Raw genomic sequence first — 20,348 nt, 5'->3', positions numbered from 1 at the left:
TACCTGTGCTTCCTCATTCTTGACACCTTCCATTTGTGTTAGCACTTTACAAACGTGATTACATGCCGGCCTAATTCATTCAAGTCTACCAGAGTCTCTCTTTCCTCATAAAGATCAGGTCACAGGCTGGGTCTCAGCGGTATAACGCCGAGCACTCTGAGGTGCGGAAGTAACCTCTTTCATAAGTCGCCTGTGGACAAGCCTGCTGGGTCTAGTGAACGGGCCACCAAAAAACACCTCTTGCATGCCCAATTCTCTGTCCTCCCTCTAATATCCTCAGCACCTTATATTTGTAGGGACTTTAGCCAGCAGTAACCAAGTGTCGCTGACAGTATGAGCCCGTCCATAAGAGACTGATTTCTCTCATATTGCTTCAGATTACGCTGTCTTGGACTTAACAAGGGGTGGGAAGATCCCTTTGTCAAATTTGTTTTGGGACCGCTTTTGTTATTTAAAAATTTGTCCTACTTTCACATTATTATATTTAGAAAATATAACTTAAATATACATTTTACTTTTTAATGAGTGCTCCATTATTTATTGACCTAATTTCATAGTGTTCAAAACTAGGACTATTTCAAATATTCTGCTATTAAGAGGCTACAAGGATTATGTTGTAACAATTATATAAAATGTAAAAGTATATAATTTCTATTAAGAAAGTGAAATTTCACGCTGGACTGTGGTGGCACATGCCCACCTTTAATTCCAGCATTTGGGAGGCAGAGGCAGGGAGATCTCAGTGAGTTCTAGGCAATCCTGGTCTACAAAGCAAGTTCCAGAACACTCAGGTCTGTTAAACAGAGAAACCCTGTTTCAAAAAAACCTAAGGAAGGAAGGAAGAAAGGCAAAAGTGAAATGTGAAATTTTAGGCCTGGAGAGATGGCTTAGTGGTTAAGAGCACTGTTTGCTCTTCCAAAGATCCTGAGTTCAATTATCAGCAACCAAATGGTGGGTCACAACCATCTATAATGATATCTGATACATGTAAGTACACACATATATATAATGTTCCAAGTGTTGATGTGTCTAGCCTTTTTTATTGTCAAAATATTGACATATGAAAATGTAGAATTGTACAATAATAAATAATAAATGTAATAAAATGTTAATGGATTCATGTGTGTATATGATGTCTCATATATATGTATATATACATATATGTTTCATATAAATGTATGTATATACACACACACACATATATCAAAGGGTACAACAACTAAACTCATCAAAGTACAAGTTAGATGGTTATAACTTTCTCCAAATAATCCCATGAGGCATTTTAAAATCCACCTGCCTTTTGCAGCAGAAATGACATGGTAATATCTTGTATAAACTTCATAATTTTTATCCAACTTAGTGATTTTTTTTAAATTCCCCAATTCTAAAATCCAATTTCTTATCCAAATGAAGCATGCCTATTTTCATTCCCTATGAGCAATAGGGCTTGAGAGATATAAAGTGGAAAAGAAGATGGTCTCCCTACAAACGTAAAACTCTTTCAGCTTGCCTTCTTAACCCACAGGCTCCACCTTCACCTCGTCCACCCTCTTCAGCTCAAGCCTGCCACTGTTTTAGTCATGGAAACTCTTGTGTTCTCATCAGGGCAGGAAGAAGATCCAAGCTCTACCAGGGGCTTCACTTTTCACCTGCCATCATTCTCTATGTTTGGTGTTTTAGAGAAAGGCAGGGAAACTCATGTGTCACCTCCTATGCTTACAAATCTTTCCACAATGATACTTTCCATTCTCCTTTCCCCTAGAGTTATAGCAACTGTGGCTAGAGAGGGCAAAGTCTGATGATTCAGTATGTGGGGTAATCAGATTCTTTGTCTTTTAGACCCAGCTACAGGAAAAGTTTCACACAATTTTAAATTACATATCCTTTATAGAACTTAGTATTTCACTCTCTTGAATTTCACTTCTTTTCTTTTTTTTCATTTTATTTTGTTTGCAACCTATGAAGTATACAGAAGCTCCACAAATTTGCTGCTAAAACTGAGATTGTAAGAGACAACCCAGAGAAATTTGTATTTGTAGAAGTGATGATTTGGCTCAGTTTTCAATAAATGTACATATCATAATTTTAGAAAGAGAGAGAGAACCCAGAGCTAACTGAAAAACATTTAGTGCATGCTAACTGTATATGAGGTATTGCCGTCAGGGTTGTGAAGGCACAAGTTTCCCCCATACATACACTCTCCCATATATATTAAATAGAATGAACATTTATTTTGGTTATGTGAACATAGCAAAACAAACAAACAGAAAATCACCAAGCAAATAAAACAGAGAAAAGCTATTCCAGTTCTAGCATCTGAATGACAGTGTGACAGATTGGTAAGATCACAAAAGGCTGAAATCAAGATCAAGAGCAAAAGCTCAAACGTGCTAGTGTTTTCCTGTGACACAGTGCCATGATGGCTTCAAGCTTCAGGAAGGACTGCTTGTTTAGGAGGGACAAAAAACAGTCTTGCCTCTGCCCCTTGGCTTTTGAGTTGATCCTAGTTTATTTCACAACCACGCCTCAACCATTCTGCTACATCACTTCTTGGTTTGTGACAGACAGGCTTCTGGTAAGGGGAGAATGTCTTACCTGGGCCTCTGCTCTTTCCTAGATTTTCTTTAATACAGCCAAGCTTTAAACTCTCCTTCCTCTTCTCTGCAAAGTGTTCTACCCTTTCTACTCCTGACATGACATTATCCTTTCAGGATTATAAATGTCTTCTGGAGAAGTAATGGAATATCCTGGAGTTGAAGGTAAAGCTATTTATTCTAGGCTTCATAAAGTCCCATCCTCAAGGACTGTTCAACCTACCCAGCTTACTGTAATTTCAGACTATGGATGTAAATGAAGCAACATTCAAATGTCATCTTCATCGTGAAATGTAAACCCTGTTTTCTTGAAACAGCTATGGCCCTCAAGGTGCATTTCCAAAAGACTGAGGATGCCCTTGGATCTGCTGTGGCATCCTAGAGGTTTTACATAAAGCACACAGACCAGACAATGAGAATTCAAAATGTAGTTATAAAACAAATTAAATAGTTTAGTGAGTTAAAAATATGAACACATCTCAGCTAGCTATGCTTTCCTTTTAGATTAGTCTCCTTCAAACACACACACACACACACACCGTCACCAAAGAATATGAAAAATCTACATGATAAGCAATGACTGTGCATTCCATATATTTCTTTATTTGCCAAAAATATCCCAGGAAGGAAATGTATTATGTCTGTTTTTTTAAAAAACCAATTAGATAAAGTACAAAAAAGGTTCCCTACCATAGCTAACATCACCACTCAGAAGTTGTAGATTCAGTACAATTTTTTCTGATTACCATTATTGAATTCCTCTATCACAAAGGAAAAAGACAGAAAATTCTGCAAAATAGAGCAAATTTTACAAACACACAACAAGGAAAGCAGTTACAAACTGTAATTAATATGAATATGAGTATAACTTAACATTGCATTGGGAGTCACCAAAACATACTTCTGAAGCAATTACTTGTATGGTTATATTCTTAAATAAATCTCAGTAGTCAGATACCAGAGTAAAAACCAATTGATCAGAGAAGTGATCTCCTCTCTCCTTTCTTGATCTAAAAGGGCGGAGAATCTTTCTAAGCCCATCCCTAATACTTCTTGTGTCTGTCTGTAAGTCCTGTGTCCTCCAAAAACTCTATAGCTAATTTTGGTCAGCTACTAGCTTCTGCTCTCTCATTCAAGGTAAATTTTTGCTGGCAGTCTTGGGAGTATCAAAGAGCAGATTAAATATCCCACAACATACTTCTCAGGTAGACTTCAGAAGTTCATATTAAACTTTTCCTTCCAATTGTGGGACTCAATGAATAACTACCCTTAAGCTTTCCTTGTTTTCATAATATGAAATGTTGTTTATAGCTGCAATGGATCACTCTATAAGGCAACTAATGAATGGTATCTCCCTGCACTGATATGGCTATGTGTGTGACATTGTCACATCTTCCATCAAGAGATCCACTATATTTTAGGACAATAGATTCTTACAATGCAATCTATAAACATAATTTGGTACAGAAAGTACCAAGCAATGGGTGAGTTCAATAGAAGTTGGTACTGAAAGTAAAGTGCAAAGAAACAGAAAAGTGTTACAAATGTTGGTATTTTTTGTAATAAAATCTATAATATCTGGAAGCCTGGTTATGACTAGACAACAGGCCAACACTGTAAGGAATGAAGAGGCATCAGAAGATCAGTGGGTCAAATTGCTACACAAACTAGAGAACAGAGAAGGACCAGTTAACTATTCCTGCAGTAACTTGAAAAATAGAAAATGGACCAGATGAACTTGTTGATTCATTAAAATAATTTCCATGGAGAATAAAAGTGGCAATTTGCATATTTTAGTGGTATTGATAATGCATTATAAAAATTTATCTTTTCTATTGGTGTCCCCCCAAAATTACTAAAATGCATCAGTAAAATACATTACACTGTAAATGAGAATTCAGTAGGCCTGTGTTGGGTAAACACAAGATGTTTTGAGAGCTGAGGAAACTTCTTTTCTTGCTTATTTGTGTAGTTTGCAGAGTTCAGTTCTTTGTGAGAACAGATCTTGTGTACTTGCTGTTATTAGTTGAAGGCCATCCCCAACTTACAAAGGCTACCCTTATACTTTACTCCTCTCTTCCTAAGCTGGCAGTGGTAGGCTGAGTCCTCTTTACATTCCACATTCTCCTCCTATGAGTCTGACCACACCTGGAAAAGGTGCTGAGCTTTTAAAGACTCACATGATTAGATTCTGGAGGGACCAGGCAGAGCAGACTCCTTGTTTATGGGTCTGTATCTTATACCAGATTTGCAAAGTGCCCTTTTTTATGCTGGGTAAAACAGGCACAAGATTTTAGGGATTAGGCTGTGGATGTCTTTGGCACTATTTTGTTTACCACTTAAGTGAACTAAAGAGGAACAGACTTTGTAACATACTTTAAAGGAATTATATGGGGTCTAAAATGGCTTTTCAACTTGTATCAGGTTCTCAATGGAGGTAAAGGACTCAGGATAAAGTTCATATGGAGGGTGATCTCCAAGAGTGGTGTAGAAATTTTCCTTAGTTACAAAAGAATTTGTTTTGTTTGTTTTTCTATTCTTATGAATAAATATCCCGAAGGAAGCAACTTAGGGGACAGAGCCTTGATTTCAGTTTAGACCACTGGGAGATACAGTATATTATGTCAGCGACATAATAGCAGCGGTCATGGAAGGCATGGTGAGGCTATAGAGCTAGGGGTAGGGTTTCACATTCAGACCAGAACATTCCACTTCTATCCCTAGCAGACTCATTGCTATCTCTATGTACTATTTATTTATTTATTTATTTATTTATTTATTTATTTATTTTTGTGTTTTACATATCAATCCCAATTTCCTCTCCTTCCCTCTTCCCCTCCCTCCCTCTCTCTCCCCCTCCTTCTCTTCCTCCCTCTTCCCCTTTTTCCGCCCAACATGCACCGACCACCCTCCCCTCCCATCCCCCCCTACTCCACATGTAGGGTGATGTCTTCCAGGAGGGATCATCTAAATTTGTCAAGTCATTTGGAGTAGGGACTAGGACTTCTCTCCTGTCTCTAGGTTAAGGGAGTATCCCTCCATGGGGAGGTACCCGCAAGGTCCTTTTGTGCACCAGGGATACACCCTGGTTCCACTGTCTGAGGTCCCTTAGATTTCTCAGGCCTTCTAACTGAGACCCATGTTCAGGGGGTCTGAATCAGTCCAATGCTGGATTCCCAGCTATCATTCTGGTGGCCCATTAGCTCCTCCTTGTTCAGATCAGCTGTCTCTGTGGGTTCCTGCAGCCTGGTCTTGTCCTCTCTCTCTGCATCTGGATTCCATTTCAGCTCAGTGTTTAGTTGTGGGTGTTTGCTTCTGTTTCCTATGTGTTTTTAACTTTTATTGATTCTTAGGTAATTTCATACATTAATATAAAGCATTTAAATCATTTCTCCCTTTCTCTAACTCCTCCCACATAATCCTTTCACATCCCTTTCCCTGTTAATCCTGAAATTCAACAGAGAAAACTCAGTTCTACCATTCTGGACAAATTAAAGCAAACTATTATTAAAATATTGAATACTGACCAAGATGGAATTTGATCAGGACCACTCTCTGGAAACTTTCCAGCTCTGTGGCTCCAGACACCAGTTGGCCAGGCTTATATGGACAAAACCTATAGGTCACCATACTTTCCCATAAGGCTTTGTTGTCATTTTCTAAGAACTGCAACTTCTAGAACCCCATGAAGTTACCTGGTCTTTGGGTAGGTGGTACTTACTGGTTAACTTTGGGTCTAGCAGTCCCATTCTTCAGACTAAAAAACAAAACAAAAAACCCCCACTAAATCCAGTAAGTGCTAGCTATGTGCACGTGAGAGTAGGATGCCATCCACTGAAGCATGGGCAACCTACCATGGGCCATACCATCGAACTCTTGATTGCCTATAGGTCCTTAGAGAGGGGTAGTACCTTGTAGGCATCTTCTCCCTTTATGACTTGACTTTGTGTGGATCACATTTGCTTCTACGGACAGATGCCAAGGTAAGCAGTACCCCAGATTTTTTAGCAACCCAAAGTACTTGTGAATGAGTGAAGGATCTATGCCCCTTGCCCAGCTATATATCCAAAAGGCACTAGTTCACAGTCATCTTCCCTGAATTCTGGCTCTTAGAATAATTCTCTCCCTCCTATGCAATGCTCTCTGAGTCTGGTGTGTGTGTGTGTGTGTGTGTGTGTGTGTGTGTGTGTGTGTGTGTGTGTCTGTGTGATAGGATGTTCATTTAGGGCTGAGAGTTCTTCAGTCTGCACTTTGGCCAGCTGTGAGTCTCTGCATCATCTCTCATCCTCTACAAAAAGCATCTTCTTTGCTGAGGAGTGAGAGGTAATCTAGCCTATGAATATAAAGGTGAGTATTGAGAAAGTGGCTTGATAATAAGATAATAGCCCTATGACTTCTCCTTCTATCCACAGGTTCTGTCTTGGGCAGGTTTTATAGTACCAGGCCTAAATTCTCCCTGTGGTATGAGCCTAATAACCAATCTGGAAGTTTTTAATCATCCCATAACAGCCAGTCTATACTAGGTCAATGTACATATCTTGCCAAGCCAGTCATTGTAGCTTGCAGGATTAACGCTGCTGGTATAAGACCCCAATAACCCCTTCAATATTGCATCTTTTATTCCTTTCAAACCTGTACCACAAAAAAGACATCACCAAGTTCTGCTGCTACCTTAAGAAGGAGCCTGGTTTCTTTGAGCCTCAGCTGCATTAGCTTCTGTATGCTGATCCTGGGGAAACAATTCTCTAAGCAATTGCTTTCCAGAAGCAAGAAACCCTACCTGCATTCTGAGTTTCTGATGTTTCCTTTCAAATAAATTTGCACATTTTAAACGTATCTTTGCTGCTCCTTTTTACTAGACCCGAATCTATAGTTGTAATAACCATTCCACGGCCTGGATGATGTCTTGCCTTGACATGCAAAATTAGTCCCTTATTCCTGAACATCAGCCTCACTCATGTTTTCATGAGAGTTTAGAGGAATAGCCTGTTAATGCTAATATGCATGGGGAGCCTTGTCAGCTTCCATGGCTGGAGAGGTTGACCGAGGCAGCAGACAAACATGGGAGGCACACAGAGCTAAGTGAGAAGTTTTACTAGAAAGGGGAGAGATAGGGAAAGAAAGAGAAAAGAGGTAAAGAGACACAGAGACAGAGAGAGGACAGAAGAGGGAGACAGGAAAAGTCCTCCCCAGTGGGAACAGCAGGAAAGACAGCATAAGTGGGTGGGTGGGGTCTTTCTTTTAAAGGGGTCCTTTACACCTGCATGCTGACCACGGTACTGCCTGAGTGCATTCTGACAGGCGACACAGTCTTCATCACATTCTGATTGAGTCTTTGTTCCTGACTGAAACCTCATGAACTATCTTCCCACTGTCCATATACATTGTTTGCAGCCTCCGGGCCATTCAAATTCCAATCGGAATATCCTATAGCGTGAATTGTCATAGATCTTAATAATAAAAACTGAGAGTCAGATGTTAGTGGGGGAAGCTGAAAGATCAGAGGAGCAAAGCAGCTAACCACTATAGAGTTCTTACTCTGCCCAGGGTCAGACCAGAAGGGTGACCCTGTCCTCAGACTGAGCTTCTCTCTCCTCTCATCTTTTACACAGAGAAACCCTGTCTCTAGTTCTGGGATTAAAGGTGTGTACACAATGAAACTCTGTCATGAAACAAACAAACCCAAAACCCAAAACAAATAAAGGTGTGTACCACCACCAGCACCCGGCCTCTAGGGCTAACTGGTGTGGCTACTGGGATTAAAGGCGTGTGCCACTACTGCCTGACCTCTATGGATAACCAATGTGGCTAGCTTTGTTAGATCATAAACAAAATATCACCACAATATCCCATTAAGCTTGGTTGATGGCACTTAAGAACTTTTCCTTTTTTATCTTGAAGTTTGAAACTCTCCCACATTTCTCTCAAAAACTGGTCCCAAAACCCCAAAAAACCCACATGTTCAGGTCCATTACAGCAATGACCTCACTGTCAGTAAGTACGAAGCTACTTTTCTCATTAGTGTGACAAAAATGCCTGACAAGAAGCAACTTAAGAGAGGGAGGGCTTACAGTTCAAGGGGAGACAATCTTTTGTGGAGAGGGACATCGTGGCCGTGTGTGCAGGAAGCTTCTCATCATGTTGTATTGAAGTCAGGAAGCATTGAGTGTGAACTTTGGGAATGTGAAGCCAGGCAGTTTATTGTCAGAATATTTAAACACAGTACAATCTGGGGGAAAACAAAAACATCTCCTGGTGTAATACAATCCCCGGTACACAGGGAGGCATACTTACTTTGAAACTGGACTCAGGGTACTCTAAGATGATGAGTTCTAGAGATAGGCTACCTCTATTAGCTTAAGGGCCTAGGGTGTGGCTCAATCATATAGCACAGAGGTCATTTGGGCTATTAGTCCTGGTTGTGGGTGCTTCAGGGTGCCCCTGGCTATACAGCTAATGTAAGGGTCATTTAACCTCTGGTCCTGGTTGTGGGAGTTTGATTGACCTGGGCCTACAGACAAAGCAGATCACTGGGCTATTAATACCCTCCAATTACCAGCTTTCTGGATGGAAAAACCAGTTACACACCTTTTCCTTTGAATAGACAATCCTGCATGCTTGACATTCCTGGTTTCCTTGGTGATTTGTGGGCTCATGCTCCCAACCAGAGGATGAGGAAGAAGTAGGATAGTTTATAAAACATCCAGTTCTACCCCTGAGACCCACTCCCTCCAACACAGCCCCACCCCCTAAATGTTCAACAGTATTCTCAAAAAGCATCAGCAGCTGGGGACCAGGTTCAAACACAGGAGCTTATCGAAGGCTTCACATTCAATGGGGAATTGCATAAATACGGATTTAAAGAGACAGTATCAAATGAAAAGAAAGGGTTCAGTGGAAGAGTGATGGGGAGTGGTAGACAGAAAATGGAACAGCAGAGGAAGCAGAATTGTGTCCTGATGAAGGAGAAGCCTGTGCTGGTCTGCACAAGTGACCAGTGACATGTCCCCCAGTACATTTCAGAATTCCGTTCTACCCAAGGGGCTGAACATGTGGAATTGTATCGGAGAGCTTCGTATGAACCTGAACTTGGTATAGGCGACAGTATACACAAGGTTGACTTGGTAATTTTCCTAGTTTATTTTCTGTTGCTATAATAGAATACCCAAGAATGTAAAGTTGCAACAAACAAAGAAACAAACAAAAAAATAGAAAAATGGCTTGTGTTTCTGAGGCTAGAAAGTTCACTTCTGAGGGCCTCCACTTGGTGATGATAATCTTGCTGGTGTAGATTTACAGAGGCCTAAGCTAAACTGGCTTCTACAGTCTGGGATGGCACAAACCTTAATTCATAAGTGGATTCCCACACAGGCTCTTAAACGCCACACTGCTTCCACCTTCCTCCCACATTAATTTCTGTACGGACTCTCAACACATAGCATGGGTACAACAGAAGTTTATAAGTTGGAATCTTGTTGCCTTTTCCTGAAGGGGATGTGGACCATTGGAAAAGAGGACAAACTAATCCTTCTATCCACAGATGAATGTAGTACTCACTCCTCATTAAAGAAGCTGCTCTTGCAGTTGACAGAGACCACCACAGAAAACCACAAATACAGAGACCTGATGGTGGGTGCCCAGCCCTGAGGGATACAACTACAACATACTTCCTGTCCCCTAGGCTCAGGAAACATCTCAAAAGAGGGGGTAGGGAGATCGTAAGACCCAGAGTGAAATTATATCTCTTAGAAATGACAGAGAAGAAACTGCACTCATGATTCCTCAACAATACGTCTGTCTAAACAAGACCCAATAAATGACAACGCTAACAGACATACTAACACGGAAGGGAGACTTCTCAAGGGGCTCCTGTCCTAGACAATGCTGAGAGGGAGAATTAGTCTTCCCAGGATGAGCCATGAACTGATTATATAATACCAATTTGTTGGCCTTGAAATCCTGTATACATAAACAATAAACAAACTCAGCTAGTTGCATTTACAAATTATGCATATATGTGCAATAATAATAATCAAAGCAAAAGGGGCCATGAGTTTGAGAGGAAGAGAGGGGAGGTGTGGGAGGGACTTGAAGGAAGAAAAGAAAGGGGGAATGAGGTAATTAAAATCTGAAAAAGGACCCTCTCAAAAAGGTGTATGTCTTCTGACCTCATTTGTCAATTGGGGGTAGAGAGTAGGAGGAGAATACAAATGAAAATATCCTACTAAAATGGAGTTTGAGCTGGGTGGTAGTGGCAGCTCATGCCTTTAGTGTCTTGCACTCGGGAAGGCAGAGGCAGGCAGATCTTTGTAAGTTTGAAGTCAGCCTGGTGTACAGGGTGAGTTCCCGGACAACTGGTCCTCCACATTGAAACCTTATATTGTAAAGCCAAAACAGACAGACAGACAGATAGATAGATAGATAGATAGATAGATAGTCAGACAGACAGACAGATAGATAAATGGAGTATGGAGTTTGAGGAATGGCATGGCAGAATATGAGATTTACTTGTCATGGAAGCATCGATGCAGCCAAACACCTGAGACAACTAACTTACAGACAGAAGGCTCATTTAGCTTACTCTGGAAATTCCTCTGATGAGGGCTATGGATGACAATGGAAAAATCAACTATGGGAATAACTGTCTGTCATCACGCAAGAGGCAGAGTGTGGAGACCAGGAGCTATAACTCAGCAATGCAGTTTCTTTTAAGGGTATACACCTTTGATGACCCAAAGGCTTTACTTCTTACCCCTCCTCTACTGCACCACCCAATACTGCCACTGTGGGGAAAGAGTCATTTACATAGTAGCCTTCGAAGGACAACCCAAATCATAACCAGGGGATGTGAGGTTTGCGGGTTAGTTTTGTCTTTAGTCTCCAGCTGTGAAGTACTGCCACTCATATGGGGATAAACTTTCTTTTTTCTTTTCTTTTTTTGCAGAGAGTGCTACATCTTAAGTCTTCCTATCCCAGGGTACTGGAGATCCATCTATGCCCATAGGGATCATACCATATGGGATCCTTATATTGTCTTGTATCTTCTTATTATTGACTGTCCAAAGATGCTGCATGAAAGGAAATGTCAGTTTTTATCTTCCCTTAGGCTTCCAGTTGGCACTTAGTAAATTAAGAAAGACTATATCTTCTGAGAGCAATGTGAGGATTTAGAGTGCGATTTGAGTATCAAGTGTCCAATATCTGCACTTATACCCATGGTAATGTAAGGGTGCAAGTACCAATCCCTTGCATAGCTATTTTACTTGGGTGCCTTTCAGCCACCTTGAACACAGAGACCACTAGATACTTGGAGACACCCAGTGAGTGATTGACTCTTCCCAAGTGAGTCAGAAGAAGCATAGTGGGAAAGCTATCATCCCAGAGCACAATACTTATTTCTGCTGCATTTTTATTTGGATGTGTTCTAAATTTTGATTTGCTTTTTTTTTTTTTTAAAAATGTAAGCAACACTGGAATCATATGACAAACCATCAAAAGAAGAAGAAGAAGATATAAGAAAAATATAAATAGAAAATAAGACAATAAGTATGCTGAGTATTTTTAAAAGATTATAAGCCGGGCAGTGGTGGTGTATACCTTTAGTTCCAGCACTCAGGAGGCAGAGGTAGGTGGAGCTCTGTGAGTTCAAGGCTAGCCTATTCTACAGAGTGAGTTCCAAGACAGTCAGAGCTGTTACAGAGAAAACCTGTGTCGAGAAACAAACAAAACAAAACAACAACAACAAAATAATAGCGTGTGTGTGTGTGTGTGTGTAGGTCAGGAGAGAGCATTGGATTCCGTGAACTGGAGCTGTTTGTGAGCCACCTAACATGGTGCCGAGCGCTGGATTTGTGTCCTAAGCAACACCAGTGGGTGCCTTAACAACTGAGCCATCTTTTCTGCCTAATGACTTCGGAAAAAAGTATCTTTTGTGAGAAAATTGTCTTACATTATCCATAAGAGTCATTATTGTAAAAACTAAAAACGACAGCCTGTTTTGTAAAACGAAAGTTGTAAAAGTCAACACCTATGCTTAAAGTGCCCAAATCAAAGATCAGCACTTACACTGCTAAAAACTCATCAAGGAAAAGAGGAAACCCTGACACACATGCACAAAAATCTCCCTTAGTCAACAGATACTGAACTGTGATTCCTAACAAAGAAGTAACGTCCAAGAAGGAATTAATACCCAAGAAATAAACTTTCTTTACCCCACTGTAAAGTTTATCTGCAAAGTTAGGACCTCCTCCTTCCTGGAGGAGCCCAAGTCGATTGCTCGCACTTTTCCCTGTAATCAAGTACAGGCCTTTTTTTTAGTGCCTTTCAAAGCTGCTCTTTATCCTCTTGGAGTTTAAAAGATTCCTCACCCTCTCTTGCTATTGGCCCCTCCTCGTGCTTACTTGATCTTTTCCCCTCCCCCACTTCCTAAACAGTCCTAATCTGTTCCCCCTTTCTCAGGCCGGCTGGGTGTCCCTCCGCCACTTCTTCCCTTCCTCCTCCTCCTCCTCCTCGCGGGCTCTTTCTTCCCTCTCCCCTCCCCTCCCCCAGCATGCCTCCCGGCGTGCTTCCCTTCCCCCCGCCGCTCGGCCCCGCACCCTCCCCTCCCCCGCCTGCTGCCTTGTGACACATCCTGGGCCCTCCCGGAGGCCGTAGCAGCGGCTGGGCGGCAGTGCTGGCCACCCCCTCCTCCGGAGTCCGCCACCCAGCGCAACCTGCGGCGGCCGCGGCCCTGCTGCTGCTGCTGCTGCTGCTGCTGCTGCTGCAGTCATGGCTGCTGACGGGGTGGACGAACGTTCGCCTCTGCTGTCAGCATCCCACTCGGGAAATGTCACTCCCACAGCCCCGCCGTACTTGCAAGAAAGCAGCCCGAGAGGTAAGGCCGGCATAGACCGTTCTGCTTCTCGCGGAAATGTCTGGAAGGAGGCATGCCGGGGAGCTCTAGCGCGGAGGCGGAGGGGAGCCTCTCACTTGGGCCGCGGGGAGGAGGATGCTGACTGCTGCCTTCCCAGGCGGTGCCTGCCGGCCCGAGAGCCTCGCTGCAGGGCTTCGCTGCTGCGGCTGCTGGTGTGGAGCCTGTGCTAGAGCACTTCTTACCCGGGTATAGGATCTGACGCCGATTTCCCAACCTCCGTGCTGTTGTTTCCAAAGCAGCTCCTAAGTGTAGCTGGGCGGTGGTGCAGATCCTGCAGTCATTCACAAGTCCTTCGGGTTGCTGAAAAAACCCGGGGTACAGCTCACCTTGGCATCTGTCCTTGAGAGGACTTGAGCACTACATCTTACACGTACCCCAGAACCCAGGGCAAACAGGAAGTGCCTAATCAGGAGTGACAGAGTTAATCAATATTCTTAATATGTCTGAAAGCCCTAAGCTTTGGGTAATAGGAGTGTGTCACAGCTTCAGTGGTGAGTCAAGAACCTGCAGATAGAAGGGAAAGAGGACTATTTTTTTATGCATATCTGGGTAAGGTTGAAATTAACTTCTGAAAAGTTACCCAAGTTTTCCATGTATGTATTTCTATTTTGGTTTTCAGTGTAGAATAAAGAGGAATTTCGGTAGATGGTGTGGTGAAGGAAAAGAAGTCTGTTTACCAAAGGATTCGATTTATTCAAAGATCTGTCTTTGTTCAACGCCTTTTGGGTGGTTATACAGCAGTCTGGAAGGCCAGCCTTGCAGAGATCGCCACATGTGGCAAGTGCAAGCCTAGCTTACTTCGCCTTTCTCTTTTGGCTGACTGTGAATGAAGTTTAAAAAACTCAAGGAGGCAAAAGTTAATGCTTTGGAAAATAGAAGCAGGCCACGTGTCTTGTAACACAACTTTCCCTAAGTTCGTGTCTGAAATTGGAGAATCCAGAAAAGGTTGAAGTTGTCTGGCATTTTATAACTTGAAAATCAGCCATGTGGGTTTTAGTCCGCCTATAAACAGAAGCAGGACAAAGGAAAACTATGGTTAGCTGGAATAATTCGGTGTGATTGACAGCTTGAGAGGAAAGGGGCAAAGTCTACCAGAACTCACCCACAGAAAACCTACGAGTTATACTTGATGGTCACAGTTCACCAGACATCAAGTCGGGGGATTTCCCTTTGTGGCCCAGTTCAATATTAATGTTGTTATATTCAGTATTTATTCACTGGTTCCGTAATGAATGTTTCAATTCCACAAACTTAGTTGTTTAAGACAAAATATTGACAACTTATTAGGGGGCTGAGTTTGGACTTAAATGATTGATGGAGAACATGTTTCTGTCATGGACCTATCTTCTCCTATCTTTAGTCAATTTGCGGTTACAAAGAATATGTGACTGATGCTTATAAACATGGGCCTACATTGACCTCATTGTTTTCTATAGATTTCCTTAATTTGATCAGATTCCTCAAACTACAAAGGACATGGCACTTACAGATAGACCACTGAAAAGAAGTAGCTTCACTCTAAAGAACTTTGAAGCACCCAGCTTTAAGGGTCTGTTTAATCAAAAAGTGCATTTGGCCTTGAGATAGAATAGTTTTTTTTCTCATACTGATGAAGGAGACAGTTAAGATATTTAAAACACTAATTTCATATAAAGCAAGAAACGTAACACAATTAAAGTCATTTGATTTGAGTGGTGATAGTATTTTTTTTCTTGACTAATAACAAATAATTATTTCAGTATTGTATACATTCTAGATCTAGGACACCATCAGCATTCATTCATTCATTCATTCATTCATTCATTCATTCATCAGTCAGAACTCTATGGGACTCCACAGTGTACCACATGCTATGCTGCTCTGAGTAAGCCTGACCAGAGCTGCCTTCAGAGAACTCACATAGCGGGAGAAAGAATAAATGAAGTTTTGATTGGATCAGTTCAGATTTTTAAGACTCATCACCGGATTCTGTTAATAGTTGAAAACAGTAAAATTCTTAGTTGGAATCCAAAGACTAGAAATTGGATGTACATTTCGGTGATTAACTTTAGTTTATGGTACCATTTATAATAATTCAGGCTGTGTGTGTGTGTGTGTGTGTGTGTGTGTGTGTGTGTGTGTGTGTGTGTGTGTTTATGTATGTAGGCTCCACAGGTCCTTAGCATGTGTCTCAGATACTCTACACTTCAGTTTTAGAGGCAGCTCTCTTTGAACCTGGAGCCCATTGACTAAGCTAGACAAGATGGCTACCAAAGGCCACAAGTCCTCTTGCCTCTGACTCCTCATGACTGGACTCCAGTGTGCAGCACCACGCCCAGCTGCATACGTGGGACCCAGGGATCAAGCTGCAGGTCCTCATGCTTTCAGAGCAAACAATTTACCAGTTTTACTGTCTTCACATCCTAATTACTCAGACGTTTAGTAGGCTAAGATGTTTAGTAGACTAAGATGCTTAGTAGGCTAAGAAGGAAGAGGAAGAAGCCTTAACAACAATATTGTCTAATTCATTGCTTTGTGTCACCTCTTTTTTTTGTTCCCCCTTGAGACTTTGAGACAAGTTTTCTCTGTGTGGCTTTGGAGCCTGTCCTGACACTCACTCTGTAGACCAGGTTGGCCTCACCTCACAGAATTCTGCCTGCCTCTGCCTCCCAAGTGCTGGGATTAAATTAAAGACATGAGCCACCACCGCCTGGCCTGTCACCTCCCTTGTAAAGACTTATTTGTTTTTTATTTTATGAGTACATGTGTGTGTGAGTGCATGTATGTGCACCATGTCTGTACAAGTGGTTGAGGATGGCAGGGGAGAGCCTTGGATGCCCTAGAACTGGAGTTCCAGTTGATGGTGAATCTCCCGCTGTGGGTGGTGGTAGCCAAACTTGGGGTCCCCTGCAAGAACAGCGTGTGCTCTTAACCAGTGGGCCACCTCTTCAGCCCCTCTTCATCACTTTGTAAGCAACATAAATTAAATTCCTGTCTCCTATGAAGACATAGTACACTTGGGGTTGAAAGTTATGGTGTGCTTATTTCTAGATAGGCTATTAATAATGTAGTAGAGAGGGCATTTAATGTTGGTCTTTAGATTTTGCTCAAGAACAATCACATGCAGTCCTTGGAATTATCCACCTGAGTTTCTGAATACAAAGCTAGCGGTTTCCACTGTCCTTACTGAATAGCTACAGAGTGCGACTTCTCTAGTGACTTTAGAGCTCCATGGTATATATTGGCCAGCTTTTGTTCAGGCATGGAAATTAAAATCAAAGACAGATTCAGTCTCATTTGAAAGGAAAGTAGGAAAACACAAAAACAAAAATACCACAAAGTTGAATAGTTTGGATAGATTAATTGATTCTCTTACAGACCGGCTAGTATTTTAGACAGTATATTGGAGAACACCATAGCTTTTATATTCACATCCTAGTTTGCTTCTCTGTTGATGCAGTAAAACACCATGACCTAAAGAAATTGGGGAGGAAGAGTTTATTTCAGCTTACAAGTTCCAGTTTGATGTGGGAATCTGGAGGCAGACAGATCTGAAGCAGAGTCTGTGGAGGAATGTAGCTCATTGGCTCATCTTTCACAGCTTGCTCAGCTCCCTTTCCTGTATAATCCAGAACCACTGCCTGCAGTGGCTGCTTCTTCCCATGTCAGTCATTTGTTAGGAACACGTCTGACAGACATGTCCACAGTCTGGTCTTGGGGACTGTTCCTCAGCTTAGGTTCCCACTACCAGGTTAACCTAACAAAACTGAATCAGCTCACTTTGTAAAATCTGTGAAAATGTTTTGAATTCCATATTGCCTAATTGTGCACAGCATTGACAATGGGAATGTAGCTTATGGCTTCAGTGTAATTCACAAAGGGAGGAGATACTTGGTTAGTTACAGAGGGATAAACCTCTGTACAGAGGGATAAAACTCATCAACGAATCCTGGCATGTTAGCCAAACTGTGGTAGGAAGGGGAAAACTGACTAGTTTCCCTTTCTCTTAGGGCATAATGGAATATAAATTGCACAGTCCCTCACATGCAAAGGGGACATGGATGGTGTTAGAACTATGTCTGTTACCTTGACCACATACACTATGGTTTAGCCTGGTTAAGGGACACTGAAAAGGCTGAACCTTGAATTGGAATCTAAGGGTGGAACAGGTTATCTAGATGAAAAGGGTACCAGATCGTAGGCAAAGAAAGTAGTATGGGAAAAAACCTTAGCAGACTGGGCTAGGGCAAGTCCAAGTGGGGAAGGAAGTTCAATGTTGCTAAAGTTGAGATATATATAAGGCACAGCTGTAAAATGAGATTACAGGTATGCGTGGTTGATATTTTCCATAGACTCTCTCTCCTCCCTGTAACTTTGTTTTCAGATATTCAAGCCCTGTAGAGTCTCTGCTTCAATATGGGCTAAGCCTGTGTCTTATTTTTGACCTCCAGAATGAGGTAAAAGTTGTACTAAATGAATTTAGATGTTAAATGAGAAGAGAATATTCAGTTTTTGCTCTTGATATTGGAGAAGTACACCATGGAGAAAGGTAACTTGTCATGTAAGAAATGGGATATTTGGATGATTAGAGAAAGCCAAAACAGTGCAGAAAGGCCACATAGAAGAAAGATGTCTGACCAGCCCTTAGACATGTGAATGTCTTGGATACAGCGCAGAGACCAGTCTTCAAATGATACCAACCTAAGACAAACTATTATTCCATCTACATAAGACACTGTAGATGACAACAACCCAGCTGATGCTGGACAATTCACGGAATTGTCGGCACTAGTCTTACATTTTTAAGATATTATAATTTCGAGTGATTCATTCTGCTTCATCAATGGACCCTGCAATGAATGTGAGTTGATTCCAGAGCATTATAGGCCATTTGAAAATTTTGTTTAAACAAAAAACTACTGTCAGATCATTATTTTACATCACTCTATAGAATAGATAAATTAAATGATCAACCAGAGTATATAAGAATAACTGTTTTACTGAACTGTAGCAGTAATTCAGGCAGATTTGATTAATTGTGTTGGTTTCTTGGGCTCGGGTTATAATAGAGATAGAAACCCTGGGAATGAGGTTTAGGAAGGAGATTAAGCCAAGCATTGTGGCACAGACCTATAATCACAGCTACTCAGGAGAATTGCAGCTTCGGGGCTATCCAAGTCAATCTAATCATATCTTGTCTCAAAATAATTAAAAAAAAAATAGCAACAAGGAAAAAAAGAGATGGAAATCAAACCCAGTAGCAGAGCATTTGACTAGCAGACAAAAGGTCATGGGCTTAATTCCCAGCACTGTCAAATCCCAAAGTAAATCAAAGAGTAGATTGACCCGAACTTTGTTGATGAATGGTTTCTGGGAGTGAGATGGTGATGGCAAAGATCTCCAAGAATTCTACTTATACAACTTTATGGTTTATTTGCCTGAACGAAAACGGAAAACACCAGAGGACGTTTTGGAGAAGACAGATCCCAAACTTAGCTTTAGATGTGAGGCATTTTGGATTCTTCCAAATATCGAAAAGGAGGTGAAAAGATTTGATTTATAGGGTCTATGAGCCTAGAAGTAAGGGGTCTTGTCTAAAAACCAAAGCGTGTTATTTGTGAATTGTTCAGAGCTAAATAGATGCACATTGATTGAGAGCTTCTCAGGGCCCTGAGTGTGGCAGGGCATATGCCTGCATCCATAAAGTAGTGTCATGTGAAAAAAAAAAAAAAAAAAAAAAAAAAATCTAATTGCTTGAGTGTTTAAAGCTCTACTTGGCGGCATGTGGGGCCTAAAAATGAGACCTGTTAAGGTCTCATGCAATAGTCAGCATAAGGCAATTTATACTCCGAGGACTGAGGAAGGTGGTGGCACACGCCTTTGATCCCAGCACTTGGGAGGCAGAGGCAGAAGGATCTCGTGAGTTCCAGGACAGCTGGGGCTGTTACACAGACAAGCCCTGTTTCAAGAAACAAGCAAACAAACACAAAAAAACAAAAACAAAAATCACATGAGTAAGGTGTTCAATCACAAAGACAAGTCACACATAGCAAAAACTTGTTTTTCTACAGAGGCATATGAGTAACAACAGCTGAAGTAAACACACTCCTATGTGATACTATCAGGGAAAGCACATTCCAAGAACAATTTCGTGTTTTTGAAGAAAGCGAGGTCATGAAACTCTTGTCTTGTTTTCTTGGAGCTTTCTCACAAGCACTCAGAATTCCCCTTGCATGATTCCATTCTTGGACTCTAGGTCGACACTTGAGGACATGTTTTCAGTGATAAAATGGCAAGTGTATTAATCTCTCTGGGTGAGAATAAGACCACTACCACAATTTTGAGCCAAATTTGAAGCAAACTTTAATTAAATACTGGCCAGGATGATGGACTCTGGCCAGATCCATTCCAGGGTTCCTCCCCAAATGGTTAAGAGTTAACATATTAGAGGCTCAAAAAGACAGTTACATAAAGCTGTGTATTTCCCACCGTATCCAATCAGGGGCAAGCATATATTGTGACATAACTTCCTGCCTGTGTATCTTCTGCCTACATGCAATCAAGCACATCTTGTGTAGTTGGGTCAAACAAACCTGTTTTGGAGGATTGACAACATGTGACTTGTCATCTTACATAAAATAGCTTCCATCATCTAAGGAAGTATCTGTGTTTGGGTTAAGGGCTTACAAGTTACAGGCATTTTTGTTTTATGGATTTCTTAGGCATAGTAATTAAACTTAGAATATAACTTTAGCATCCACAAGTTGTCATTATCATGTGCTGTTGTGATCTTTTGGAAATACCATTTGGTTTAGAAGTATGTTTTTAGTGACTCTTTATGTCTTGTCCTTGGGAAAATCTGG

The 20,348-nt window shown here is 41.4% G+C and overlaps 1 protein-coding gene across 2 annotated transcripts in view; it reads left to right on the top strand.

The window, feature by feature from the left end:
• The first annotated feature begins 13,191 nt into the window (after positions 1–13,191).
• Pip4p2 (phosphatidylinositol-4,5-bisphosphate 4-phosphatase 2) overlaps positions 13,192–20,348 on the top strand; it is a 49,647-nt gene continuing 42,490 nt past the window's right edge. For both annotated transcript variants that reach the window (XM_051198005.1, XM_051198001.1), the window contains exon 1: positions 13,192–13,467. In XM_051198005.1, the coding sequence (XP_051053962.1) occupies positions 13,362–13,467 (106 nt within the window). In that variant the 5' untranslated portion in view covers positions 13,192–13,361. The remainder of the gene's footprint in view (positions 13,468–20,348) is intronic.

The sequence above is a fragment of the Phodopus roborovskii genome, unplaced genomic scaffold (genome assembly GCF_943737965.1).
Source record: "Phodopus roborovskii unplaced genomic scaffold, PHOROB, whole genome shotgun sequence".
NCBI classification, from domain to species: Eukaryota; Metazoa; Chordata; class Mammalia; order Rodentia; family Cricetidae; genus Phodopus; species Phodopus roborovskii.
This window is presented reverse-complemented; position numbering and strand designations above follow the sequence as displayed.